Raw genomic sequence first — 14,471 nt, 5'->3', positions numbered from 1 at the left:
CATCCACACCAGACTATTATTTCACTTTAGGCAGTCATGGCTTCTCCCAAGAAATCCTGGGAAGAGTTGCTAGGAGATGCCCTGTTGCACTCACAGAGCTTGAATCAGAGTGGCTGACTGTTAAACCACTCTGGCCACTGGAGCTCTGTCAGGGGAATAGGAGTCTTCTCTCAGCCCTCTTCACAAATTACACTTCCCAGGATTCTTTGGGGGAAGCCATGACTGTCTCAAGTGAAATCAAAGTCTGGTGTGGGTGTGACCCCCTGATTAGCCAATCCCAGCAGCTGTGAGTCTGGCTTTTAGAACACTGACAGTTGGTTCTTACTGAGCATGCCTGATATTATCATTAAGTTCAAGCCAAAATTTATTAAATTAATTAAAAATCAGCCAGGCATTTTTTGAACTTTTAAACTGCAGAGGATGAAGGTCAGAGTATGGGGCAAGGTCAATAATTGGATTACAGGTACTCTGTGAATATGACTAATTTTTAATTAATTTCTACAGCTTATGAGAAGTCCAAAAGGGGTCTGTTTTTCTCTCTCTCTTTTTAGACTTTAAACTCTCTATTCTCTCTGACTATTTTGTGTATGGCCATGGAAATTTAGAGGATTGTTAAGCAAGCGTTTCTGCGTTCAGTTTTGTTAAGTTTTGTTTTGTAATGAGGTTATGGGAAGCATCAGAATGGTAGAAAATATGTTAGCATTGCTTTTAGGCATTTCCTTGTCATTCACTGTAGTTTTTATATTGCTTGTAAAAGTTATGACAGTGAGCATGTACATTTTCTAGAAATTTCTAACATGATTATATTAGATATTCAAGGGAGCAGAGGAGGTAAGAAGAAAACCCATTAGAAAGAGACAGGAAACACATGCTTTCAAATGACTCATAGAATCATAGAGTTGGAAGGCATCTTGAAGGCCATCTAGTCCAACCCCCTGATCAGTGCTGAAAATGTAGAGCTAGAGCACATCCAACAGTGGCAGTTGGTAGTTCCATGTTAGTGGGGCAATGGAATCCGCTCCAAGTTTAGGCCAAACTTTCAAGGAACTGTCAATCCAGAGTGGATTCCACTGCCCCACTGACATGGAGCCACCAGCCGCCACTAATCTCTAATAGATGTTTGTCCAGCCTCACCTTGAAGAGCTCCAATGAGGATAACGCACTGCCATCTAAGTAATTGGTTCCATTGTCAAATTGCTCTTGTTCTAAGACACCTGCTAATGTTAAACCAAAATCTACTCTTCTGTAACTTAAGCCCATTAAAACTTGTCCTGCTCTAAACTATGGTTCATTTAGTGTAATATCCAAACATGGCCAGTATTAGCTGCAATTTCTAGAAATGGAACTTGTTATCTTCAGAGGCAATATACTCTGAGAATCAGATACAGTGGACAAGCATTAGATGTACTACCATCCCCTACCCCACTTCTGAGCTGCCCAAGAGCATCTGGCTGGCTACTACTAGAGATAGGTTGCTGGAGTAAGTGAAACTTTGGCAGTTTGGCGCACATCCTTGCCATGAGCCAAGATGGCGGCAGAGGCTTCAGCCCCTTCGGGAAACCTCAGCTCCATCTTGGTTAAGGGCAGTGCTGCGGGCGCAACCACACAACAGCCGAGAAAGGTGGGTTGCAGCAAGGGAATGGCGGGGACTCCGGAGCTCTCGGCATGCGATCCATAGCAGCGATCCTGCCACAAATCATAGAAGGGGAGCAGGGGGGCACCTGTAGCCCCAGGGGCCCTTGGCCAGGGCTCCACCTGGCTGTCCTTTGGAGCTGGCCCTGACCCCGATCATCAACTGAGTGACTGAAAAATTTTGACCAAACAGTGACCAAATTTGCAAGTTTCATCCAGCTAAGAAGCATAATTAACTGTTTTCCCCTTTCAGTCTTGCTGTTCATGAGATGCTTGCTTTGCACTATTCCATTCTACTTTTGCAGTAAAAATTCACTTCTAAAAAGAATTCTCCCCATTCTTAATGCTGTTTAGCCCCGTCCCACCCCTGGTCATTTCTATCTGAACTGGATGTTGATGAAGGCCCTGAGTGTTTTAGTTGATATAATTGACATAAACAAGTACTGTTCTGTTGTGAGAAAATAATGTTCGTTTCTCGCTCTGGCTCAAAACAAGACGCTAACAGTTCAAATGCATTAGCATCATTCCAGGCAGGTATGCGGTGAATTAAAAAAAAAAAGATTCTATGGCACCAGGGAAAAAAGTATTGTGGAACACTAGGAAGCAACAGCATGAGCAATTAGATGTAGAAAGCATTTACTTTTGTTTCTTTCAAACAGCAAAACAGTTTGAAAAACTCATCTTTTTCTGAGAAGAATAAGTATTATTTAGTGTACAGGGTACCTATTTTTTAATATAAATATATATATATATATATATATACATATAAGGGAAATGCAAAATACCCTTAATCAAGGGCATTGCTAGATACTTAAAAGACTCAGGCCACCTGTTCATGATGCAAATTTATTTATTTATTTATTATTTTATTTATGCCCCACCTTTCCTCCCAGCAGAAGCCCAGGGCATTAAAAACATTTTAAGACATCATAAAAACAGACTTTAAAATCAATTAAAACAAAACATCTTTAAAAACATTTTTTTAAAAGCTTTGAAGACATCTTAGAAAAAAAGAAAAATTGCATGAGGGAAGTTTTCAGGCCTCACCAGTACTGTACTTTGCAGAATGTCCAGCAGCCTTGTAAGTAATGTAACCAAAAACAGTCAATATTGAGATTACTGTTGCTCTTCCAGATGTAAATTGCATGGTTCTTATGGCTGAAAAGGAACAATTGGGAGCCTTGAAATATTGTTATGGCTTTGGGGTTGAGATGGATGATTTCTATGAGTCCCCTTCCAGCCTCTGATTTTGAACCTTGCACCTGGAAGTGGGCTCTGCAGCAGAGAAACCTGCTCCTGGTCTAGAGTTACCAGGTCTCCAGTTTTTGGCCAGAGTCTCTGGTTTTTGGGGACCCTCTGGCTCTCCGGCTAGCACCCCTTAATCTCCAGACTCTCAGCTTCAGTTTAGAAAAAAAAATGGTGGTTTGGTTCCCAAGATATACACCAAAACATCAGCTGCCCCCCCGCGACTGTTTAATCTATTTAACTGATACAAAGCTGAAGTTGGTTCCTAGTTCCCAGTTCCTTATTTGCTTGAAATTTCAAAACACTACAAAAGAAGAGTTGACAACTACAGCAACTTCAAACCAAACTTAACATGTCTCTGAACCCCAGAATATATGTTGGGGTACCCTGTATGATATATCACTGTGATTGGGGGGCTCTCCCCGTCATGAATAACAATACTTTTATGCAATCAAAATCATCAGGCTTCTGATATCATCATAAATACATAATGATGTCATAAAATCATAAAAAATAAGTAACTGGGGGTGCCCACCCCAAACTCTGCTCTGGGACAGGACACATCATATACCCCAGGAAAGGGGAGCGTGTCCTCTATGAGATGCCACTGCATCCTGCCTGGCTGAGAGCTTCTACTGGGCTCAGGGCACGGAGAAAGGCATCTATGCAAAATCAAAGCAGACCAAAACATACAAGAAAAAATAAGTAACTGGGGGTGCCCACCCCAAAATCTGCTCTGGGCCAGGACAAATCATATACCCCAGGAAAGGGGAGGGTGTCCTCTACGAGATGCTAGTGCATCCCGTCTGGCCCAGAGGTTCTGCTGGGCACCGGGTACGCACGGGTGCATCAATGCAAAATCAAAATGGACAAAAACACATAGAAAAAAATAAGTAACTGGGGGTACCCACACCGAAATCTGCTCTGGGGCAGCACAAATCATATACCCCAGGAAAGGGGAGGGTGTCCTCTACAAGATGCCACTGCATCCCGCCTTGCGCAGAGCTTCTGCTGGGTGCAGGGCACAGAAGAGGGAATCTATACAAAATCAAAGCAGAAAAAGACATACAGGAAAAATAAGTAATTGGGGGTGCCCACCCCAAAATCTGCTCTGGGCCATGACAAATCATACACCCCATGAAAGGGAGGGTGTCCTCTATGAGATGCCACTGCATCCCACCTGGCCCAGAGCTTCTGCTGGGCGCAGGGGAAGGATGAGGGCATCTATGCAGACAGAAAGGGTAGAGAATCTTCTTACTCTTACTAATTTCTCAGACCTCTTTCTGAAGTGAAGGGTCAAATCTGTAAAGAAGTTTGGAGTAGCCACATTAAAAGATAAGGGCAGGGCATTCCAGGCAGGGGGTTGCCAACCCTACTTGCATAGGGATGTCTTTGCAGAGCATCCCTAGTCAAGCTTTACCAACAGCACAATCCAAACTATATCTACTCAGAAGTAAGTCCTGTTGAGTTCTATGGGGGCTTAGTCCCTTAGTAAGTGTGTTTAGAATTGCAGCTGTTCGGGGACATCCATCTTTACTCCCGAATGCTCCCATCTAACATCTCCACAACACTAGACTCCTTTCTTCCTACAGTGACCTTCTGGTGACTGGCCTGGCCTGAAGACACTTAAACCCTTCTTGCCGAAAGCAAGTAGGCTAGATTAAATGTTCCCTACCCAGGCTCCATCTTTTAGCTAAGATGTCTAGCTTAATTTTCAGTCAGATTTTTTTTTAATTGTACCCTCCAAGCAACTGTGATTGATGCTTAATGTATCGTGCTTAATGACATCACTTGGGACCGCCCCATGACATCTCTCGGGCCCGCCCCAAAAATCTCAGGTTTTGGAATGCTTCTGACCTGGCAACCCTATCCTGGTCAGTTGAGTCTCTTTTGTTAATCTAATAGAGTGGCCAGGTGGGTTAATGGGCCAGGGAGATCCTATTGTTATTGAAACTCTTCAGGAGAGCCTCCCCCCTCCTGGGGCTTAGGAGAGGCTTGTGTTTTTAGGTGAATCTGAGGAAAGGCTGGGAACTAGAGGCAGGCAAAGAGGCTGGCTCTCTGCACCATGGCTTTAGGATGCCTCCTGTAAATCTGATGGAAAATGCAAGTTCTAATGGACTGCTGACGCTTTCAACCCCTCTGTCTTAAGCTCAGGTTGGAATGTGTGTTAATAAATAAACCATACTGCATAAAGACACCACAGACTCTGCTGACCTTCTTTCCAAGGAAACCAAACCCTGGGTAAGCGCAGGGACCCCTGGAAATCTCTCACCACTCAGAGATTGGGGTGGCATGCAACAATATATTCTCAATTGTTCCTTAGCAGTTAGGGCTTGTATTTGACATCTTTGAAATTTAGAATCAAGCGTAAGTCCATCTAGTGGAGCCTTTTCCTATAAAAAGCTGGACTTGAAGTCAGCACCAATCATATGATCAGTGGTGACTTTAAGCCCCACTAGAAATGGCTGTATGGGAATACTGGAGTGTAGCTGATACCTGCTGGGAGCAGGGCTCAAAAACAACTCAGACTGTGCTGCAAAGGAAAAAATGGGTCTCCTGATGTCATTGTGATGTCAGGCAATTGACATGTGACTCAGGAGGAGTTGGTGGAATAGGGGTAGTGAGGGGTATAGCCAAGAGGAGCATAGCCTGAGAGAGAGGCTCAACAATTTTTGAGCTGTCTTAATTTTCTCGTGGCTATTTATTCCTATTTTCAAGCTGTCACCAGAACCAGAACGCCATGGAAAATAGTTGTTCAGAGAACTATTTACCCAAAATTCCACTGATGCAAAGCTCTGGAAAGCTCTCTGCAAATTAAAAATACTAGTTCCACCCATTGCCCCATTGCCCAAATCTGCGAGGACCACTTGAATGTCAAATTCATAATCCAGACGAAATTGGGACAATATTATAAACCAAGATTCAGTAACAAAACAGACATTGTCCCTTCCCTCTGATAGACCCAGGGTCATGCATAATTATTTAAAATGTCTGTGTTTTGTGACTTAGTAAATCAGTAAATCTACTTACAGAATGAAGCTTAAGGCTATAAGTGAGCACAAGCATGAGTATGCAACAGTTTGGTAGTAGCTTTGGTTCCCCTTCATGTCATTCCTCCCATACTCTTTGTGTTCCACCCTACATGCCTTTCTACAGGAAAGTGGAAACAGGAGCTTGGGTGTATGTGACAGTGTACATTTTAATTGCATCTGTTAATGTAATTGGATCTTTGGGGTTGTCCAGGTTCTTTAATAATTATATAATATTAAAATTAGGGATGAGATCTGCATTTTGGTGCTGCTTCAATTTTTGCTCCATTGAACTTCCTTCCGGTACCGCTTTGTAAGGGATCGATGTTTGCAATGTGCAATAAATACCGATTCGGTTTTTAAAAACTGATTTGATATTTTTTAAAATATCATTTTTCATAGTTTTTTCAAAAAATATTTTGAGAAAAATATCAATATTCATATCTATATTTTTGAGGCAATTTTTTTAAAAAAATCCACTTCAGCTGCAGAAAACTGCTAGAAAAAAACCTGATCCATGAAGACAAAAAAAGACAGATAAATAGGAAATCTGGTGTCAAATTCGAGTTTTGCTAAATTCATACACATCACTAGTTAAAAGTATGCACAAAAGCATGTTCCCATATGTTCTTGTATTCTTATTTTCATATGTTAATTCCTGTTGTTCCTGGTTTCTTTAAAAGGCTGTTTGACCATTCCATGGAAGGATTTAAAAGCTGGGAGTTCATGACTACTCATTGCTGGGGTGAAAAAGCAGCTGGTGACTGGATTTTGGAAATTTATGATACCCCATCACAACTGAGAAATGTCAAGACTCCAGGTATGTATCCCATAATTGTGTTAGTGATATGCACTTTGGTTCAGTAATAGAAAAGCCTCTAATAAACATCCATGCTAAAAAAATATATATATATATACTTGTATATTTCTTTTTCAGCTAGGGTGAGTTCAAAATCATTTTTTCTGCTAGATTTCATTCTAATGTAGGTTTTAAGTTTTGGTGGTCAACACACAACCCATAAGAATGGGTATTCTATAGTCATAAGAATGGATATAGTTGAATCTTCTTGACCTCAGCTTAGTTTTGGTAGGCTTTAACATAAATAAATGTAAATGACAATTATTTTCTGTAGGTTATTTTCTGTCAGCATCTTGCACTATATTTTCTTCCAGCCTCTTGGCTATCATATATTCTCCATAATTGGGAAACTGGTCACAGAAATGGACTGCTGTACCATTTACTAGTAGTAGTAACAATAATATCTATCTAACTATATAATGCTTTCCTAAGCTGTCATGCCATCACACAGCATCACGTGGGGGCAAGGTATGACGGCAGGGCAGCAAGCAAGGCAAGGGCATGAGGAAAGCAAGGATGGCTGGCAGAGGGGAAGGTGACCAAGCAAGTGGAGCTGCCAGGTGTAGGGCTTGTGAGGCAAGTGGGCAGCTGTGAGGTTGGCAAGGCGAGTGAGCAGGTGTGGAGCAAACAGGCAAACAGCCAGGAGGGAGGACAAACAGCCATGGAGCAAGTGGTGGGAGCTTGGGCAGGATGCAGGTAAACACTCTTAAGCGGGAAGGAGGCCTAGCATGCTGTGCGGTGGCACCATTTGTTGAGGCAGAAGCAGCAATGTGGGGTAGCAGCGGGGGCACCAAATCAGTACAGAAACAGGTGAGGAGCATTAGTGGGCTCATGATGGCTGGCATGCTCCAACTCCTGGGGGGAATTGCAGGAAGGGTGAAGTGGTTGGGGTATCGGGGGGTGTTTGCAAGGGTCTCTGAGTGTCTGTGTTTGGGTGTGCCTGGTGTGTGTGTGTTGTGAGTTATTTTTATATCTGTTTGGTGATGTGTGTGTGTTTGGGGATGCCTGGTGTGTGCATGTTTGGGAATGGGAAGTTGGCAAGAGAAGTGAGAAAGGGGGCAAAGCCCCCATTAAAATATAATATGGTATACTATAATATAATTGGCTCTAATTGGCTCAAATGCAGAATATCCAAGTTCAAATCTCTGTGCACTTAGGAAGCTCACTGGAGCTACAAGTCGCTTCTGAATACCACATTCATCAGCTCCTCAAAAAATGAAATCAATAATCTCATGCATTTTAGGCATGTTTAAATAACACAGATTTCTTTGTCAGAGGACTTTCTTGGCAATGTCACCCCAATTGTGGAACATACTCATCTTCGAGGTTCAGCTGGTGCTAGTCTTACTTAACTTTTAATGCCAGCTGAAGACCTTTCTTTTCCTGCAGGTCTTTAAATATCTGTGTGTATAGCTGCACAGTCACAAATATTTGATATAGGCAACTATATGGTTGTCTTGATGGTTTTAATATTGTTTATTGCTTTATTGAATTTAAACTGTTGCAACCTGCCTTGAGATCACTTGGGATGAAGTGTGGGATATAAATCTTATAAACAAATAAAAACTGATTAGATACAAATTGAGTAAAAATTAGAAGGTCTAAACTACAACCCTACATAACTATAGTATAGGTAAATAACACAAATATCCACAGCTTTAGATGTTCTCAAAATATGAAAGCTGAAACAGCAACTAGGCTAGAAGCATTCCTCAGCAGACAGTAAGGCTTCCAGCAGCAGAATGGGAAGGGAAGCAATTTTCAGCTGTGCAGAGGGGAATCTTCTCTGCAGCCCCCCACAACCTTAGGCCTGCTACAGAGGATGGGGGGATCCTCCAGAGCACATTTAGGGGATTTGGGGGGCTGCTGGGGATAGGGGGTAACTGAAAATTGGTTCCCTCCTTGTTCCGCTGATGGAAGCCTTTATGATACCCTTTTCAGTTGAGTTCCTTGAACCCCAGGTTGCACATGTGTACATAAATGTATGCAAATCCCACTGAAATCATATGAGTTAAATTGTATACAAGTGTTTTAGGATCTTAGGTTGCCGTTTATTCCACATTATGTGAGTGGATGCAAATATGTGTCTAGTTATCAGGTAAAGCAGATAAAACTACTTAGAAATGCAAATGATTAAGTGGTATATAAATATCTTAAATAAATACATAAATGCATAGTAAATAAAAACAGATTTCCATTGAGACTGGTGTAGCCAACATGGTGACCTCCAGATGTTGTTGAACTACAGTTCTCATCATCTCCATCCATTAGCCATACTGACTGGGGCTGTTGGGAGTTGGAGTACAACAGCATCTGGAGACCATTAAGTTGGTGGTCCCTGCTTTAGACAAATAGTTAACAACTGCATTGGCAGTATTATCAAAGCCATTGTTTGTCAGGATCACAAATATTGTCTTTAAACTACGACATTTTTTCTTCCCATCTTAAAATATTTATTTATTTCTAAGATTTAAGAGTCACTTCTCTGCCAAAACATCCAAGTTTACTTACAACCAGTAGGGGCCAGTGTGGTGGGGCTGCATGCATACACTGGCAGAAGTGCTGAATTGGCTTCACCAATGCATCTGTGGAGCCCCAACCTTGCCACCACCCTGTCCCACCCAGCACTGTCAAGGTAACCTGAGCAAAGCTGGTGTCAGGTGTAGCAACATCGGTATCAGCAGAAGGGCTCTGTCCCACCACACCAGCTGCTACTGCTTTCAACAATAAAACATAGACGGAGTCTCTAAAACTAAACACTAACAAATTCAACAACCACACCATGAAATTCAATTAAAATAAAACAATACAAGCTAAAAGACATTGAATGCAGGAATAAAAAACAATGCAGGGCAAAACACAATACAAAATCACTTCCAAGCATAACACGAGCAGATAAAACAGAAAAGACAGCAGCACAAAATTCACAGCAATATAAATAATAAGATGGAATGGGACCATAAAAACTAATGCTAACGAGGGCCTTTAGAAATAAGAATATAGTCATCAACCAAGTAGTCAAGGGGCTTCCTGTTCCACAGCATGAGCGCAACAGAGAAGGTCCTGAACCTAGCCTCTACCAATTTTATTTGGACAAAAGATGGAACATAGTAGGTCCGCTCCCTTGGAGCATAGGACGGGGAAGCACATATGGAAGAAGACATTCCCTGATATACTTCAAAAACAGGCTTACCAAAATTTGAATTGGGTTTGGAAGCATATATGCAACAAGTGCAGCTTAGCCAAAATGTGGAGTTATCTATCCTCTATTATTATTCTTATCAGAAAGTAGGCTGAAGTATTTTGCAGTACCTGAAGTTTCTGATCCATTTTAAAGGATATCAATAATCTTTATTCAAGAGTAAGGACCATACTCAGTTCACCAGCTCAGCTTCATTCTGCTGTCATCTAAACATCAAGGATCCAGATGTGTTCCCATACTATGCACCTACTCTGTTAGGGGAAGTGTGACCATTTTGTATACAGATGGAACAACCACATTCCCACTTTTCAAGGTCAGCTTACCATCAGCAATTTAGTCTTCTCTGGAACAAGTTTCAATTTACTGGCCCTCATCCAACATATAGCAACATTTAGGTGCTTAGTCAAGGATTCTGTTGCTGATTTCAGATTTGTTGAAAAACAAAAAACAAATTGACACCCAATACTGATCACACCTCCCCCCCCCAAATAGTTGCATATAGATATTAAGGAACAGTAGATGGCATAAGATGAAACATTGTAGAAACCCACAAGTCAAAACTCATGGGGAATAGTAGTTGTTTCTCTTTTGCAAAATAGTGCTCCCAATCATTCCAGATAATCCAGAAGGATTTGATGGTCACCTTTACAAATGACACTTAGATGTAGATGTACCAACAGGATCACACTCCTTATGTCTGTCACTCCAGATGCAGAGTGTCCACCACGGCCACCAAAGAAGTATCTGTCCCAAAACCTGGACTGAACTCTAATTGATATGAGTACAGATAATCCTTATATTCTAATAGTTTCTGGAGTTATTGCACAATTGTCCTTTCAATTGGTAAATTTGGCACAGGCCTGCAGTTGCTAAACACTGCTGGATCATGTGAAGTTTTCATTAGGAGAGGGCTTATAGTTGCCTCCTTCAGCACTGTCAACTGTGCACCCTGATTTGGTGAAGGGTCCTGATTTGGCCCACAAGGCTGTTTTCCCCAAACCACGCCCAACATCCCACACCTGATATCATATTTATTTATTTATTAGATTTATATCCTGCCCTTTCTCCCAGTAGGAGCCCAGGGCAGCAAACAAAAGCACTAAAAACACTTTAAAACATAATAAAAACAGACTTTAAAATATATTAAAACAAAGCAACCATTAAAAACATATTAAAACAAAACATCTTTAAAAACATTTTGAAAAGCGTCAAAACATCTTTTTTTAAAAAAAGTTTAAAAATATATTAAAAAGCAATTCCAACACAGACTGGGATAAAGTCTACTTAAAAGGTTTGTTGAAAGAGGAAAGTCTTCAGTAGGCACCAAAAAGATAACAGAGATGGCGCCTGTCTAATATTTAAGGGGAGAGAATTCCAAAGGGTAGATGCCACTACACTAAAATTCCACTTCCTGTGTTGTGCAGAACGGACCTCCTGATGAGATGGTATCTGCAGGAGGTCCTCGCCTGCAAAGTGCAGTGATCAACAGGGTATATATTTATTTATTTATTTATTTTATTATACTTCTATACCGCCCCATAGCCAAAGCTCTCTGGGCGGTTTACAGTAACTAAAAACAAATACAATTTAAAATACATATTTTTAAAAAATTTAAAACACAATTTAAAAATTTTAAACAATATAAAAACACATGCTAAAATGCCCGGGAGAAGAGGAAAGTCTTGACCTGGCGCCGAAAAGATAACAGTGTTGGCGCCAGGCGCACATCGTCAGCAAGATCATTCCATAATTTGGGGCCACCACTGAGAAGGCCCTCTCCCTTGTTGCCATTCTCCGAGCTTCCCTTGGAGTAGGCACCCGGCGGAGGGCCTTTGATCTTGAACGCAGTGTACGGGTGGGTTCGTATATAAGGGATAAGACGGTCTTTCAGGTATCTTGGTCCCAAGCTGTATAGGGCTTTGTACACCAAAACTAGGACGTTGAACTTGGCCTGGTAGCCAATAGGTTGCCAGTGCAATTCTTTCAGCAGGAGGGTGACATGTTTGCGATACCCTGCCCCAGTGAGCAGTCTTGCCACCGCATTTTGCACAAGCTGCAGCTTCTGGACCAACTTCAAGAGTAGCCCCACATAGAGTGCATTACAGTAATCCAGCCTGGAGGTTAACAGTGCATGGACAACAGCGGTCAGGCTATCCTACTCCAGAAACAGCTGCAGGTAAAAGGCACTCCTAGGCACTGAAGTGACCTGGGCCTCTAGCTACAAAGATGGATCCAGGAGCACCCCCAGACTACAGACCTGCTCTTTCAGAGGGAGCATGACCCCATCCAAAGCAGGCAACTGACCCATTATCTGAACTCACGAACCACCAACCCACAGCACCTCTGTTTAGTTAGGATTCATACAATTTATTGGCCCTCATCCAGCACACACTGAGTCTAGGCACAGGTCCAGGGCTCTCCCGATTCAAGTGTTACCGAGAAATAGAGCTGGATATTGTCAGCATACTGCTGACACCTCACCCCCCAAATCTCCTGATGACTGCTCCCAAGGGCTTCATATAGATGTTAAATAGCATTGGGGACATGATGGTACCCTGCAGCACTCCAAAGCACAATTGTTCTCTGAAAACAACCCTGGAAGTAGGATTGGAACCACTGTAAAACACTGCCTCCAATACCCATCTCACCAAGTCGGCCCAGAAGGATAACATGGTCAATCGTATCAAAAGCCACTGAGAGATCAAGTAAAAATAACAGGGCCGCACTCCCCTGTCCTTCTCCCGATAAAGGTCATCCATCAGGGCAACCAAGGCCGATTCAGTCCCATAACCAAGCCTGAACCCAGACTGGAATGGGTCAAGATAATCTGTTTCATCCAAGCATACTTGCATTTGCTGCACCACAACTCTCTCAATCACCTTCCCTAAGAAGTGGGTATTTGTGACCGGGTGGTAGTTGTTGCAAACCAGTGGGTGCAGGGTGGGCTTTTTCAGGAGTGGTTGAATCACCACCTCTTTCAGGGTGGCTGGAACCACTCCCTCCCATAACAATGCGTTGAGCACACCCTGGATCCACTTAGTCAAACCCCCTCGGCAAGCTTTAATAAGCCAAGAAGGGGAAGGGTTGAGAGGACACGTTGCTGGCCGTATCATCGCAAAAACTTTGTCCATGTCATCAGACCACATCAACTGAAACCAATCCCAAGAAGTTGCAGTGGAAGTTGCACTGGACACCTCACTGGGGACTATAGCAGATGTGGATGAGGCATCAAGATTGCTATGGAGGCAAGCAATGTTATCTTCAAAGTGCCTTGCAAACAATTCACAGTGGGCCTGTGAACTCCACAGACCCATGACAACATGGAAAAGCTCCACTGGATGGCTGTTTGAGGTTGCGATGGTGGCAGAGAAGTGGGCCTTCTTCGCTGCCCTCACCGCCACACAGTAGGCACAGTTACGATGTTTTACTCGTACCCGATCAGCCTCACAGCATATCTTTCACCACTTGCGTTCTAGCTGTCGTCCAGCCTGTTTCATTGCCGTAGCTCACTGATGTACAAACCGGGCTCCACAATGCCAAAGAGGGGGCAACTGTGTCAACAGCCCAATGCACCTCACTGTTCCATAGCATGACAAGGGCTTCAACAGGGTCACCTGCTTTATCTACTGGGAACTCCCCCAGGGCATTCAGGAACCCTGTGGATTCCATTAGACTCTGGGGACAGACCATCTTAATCTGTCCATCACATACGGTATGACGGTATGACATCAGGTGTGGGAGAGGTAAAGACACAGCTAAAAAGGAACAATCAGGAGCCTTAAAATGTGCTCCCAATTGTTCTTTGGCTTGTATATGTCACCGTTTAAATTTGACATCAACTGCAGACCCACCTAGTATCGGTTGTACTCTGGAGTTCCTGAGGGGAGCCTGCCCCTATCAAAAGTGGGGTTTGAATTTAGCTCTCATCAGCATTGATCTCTATCCCCACTGGGACTGGAAGTTCAGGAACTCTGGAGTGTAGCTGATACCTGCCAAAAGCAGCACTTGAAGGCAGCACTGATCAGCCAAACAATTCAAGCTGTGCTGCAAAGGAAAAATGGGTTATCTGATGTTGTTGTGATGTCAGACAACTGATATGTGGGCAGCCCTATCCACCTGTCATAGTAGCCTGCCCAGGGTGGGGAATCTAAGGATCTGGCCTACTGGCTGGATCTCCACCTCTGTTCTAAGAGCTCCTCAATGCAAAGAGAACTGTGCACTTCACGACCCAGAATATCTGTACTGACAAACATTGCCAGATGCAATGGTAATGGAGAAAACTGAAGAAGTAACTTGGTACTGCAATCAATAATTTTAAGAAAAGGGCTGAATTTATTCTTTTAAAACACCACCCTTTCTTGACTAGTTTGTTCATATGTGACACTCGGAGTCAACTGGAACATAAATGGTAGAAAACTCTATTAGAATCTCACTAAACATTAGAGTGTTGGACTACGACCTGGGAGACCAGGGTTCGAATCCCCACACAGCCATGAAGCTCACT

The 14,471-nt window shown here is 42.7% G+C and overlaps 1 protein-coding gene across 2 annotated transcripts in view; it reads left to right on the top strand.

Annotated features, from left to right (window-relative positions):
• Positions 1-14,471, top strand: part of PCSK5 (proprotein convertase subtilisin/kexin type 5) — a 471,327-nt gene that overhangs the window by 319,900 nt on the left and 136,956 nt on the right. For both annotated transcript variants that reach the window (XM_061627751.1, XM_061627741.1), the window contains exon 13: positions 6,590-6,726. In XM_061627751.1, coding sequence (XP_061483735.1) covers positions 6,590-6,726 — 137 coding nt within the window. The remainder of the gene's footprint in view (positions 1-6,589; positions 6,727-14,471) is intronic.

Source organism: Rhineura floridana, chromosome 1 (genome assembly GCF_030035675.1).
Source record: "Rhineura floridana isolate rRhiFlo1 chromosome 1, rRhiFlo1.hap2, whole genome shotgun sequence".
NCBI lineage: Eukaryota > Metazoa > Chordata > Lepidosauria > Squamata > Rhineuridae > Rhineura > Rhineura floridana.
Note: the sequence above shows the minus strand (reverse complement) of the source record. Positions and strands in the feature narration are given on the sequence as shown.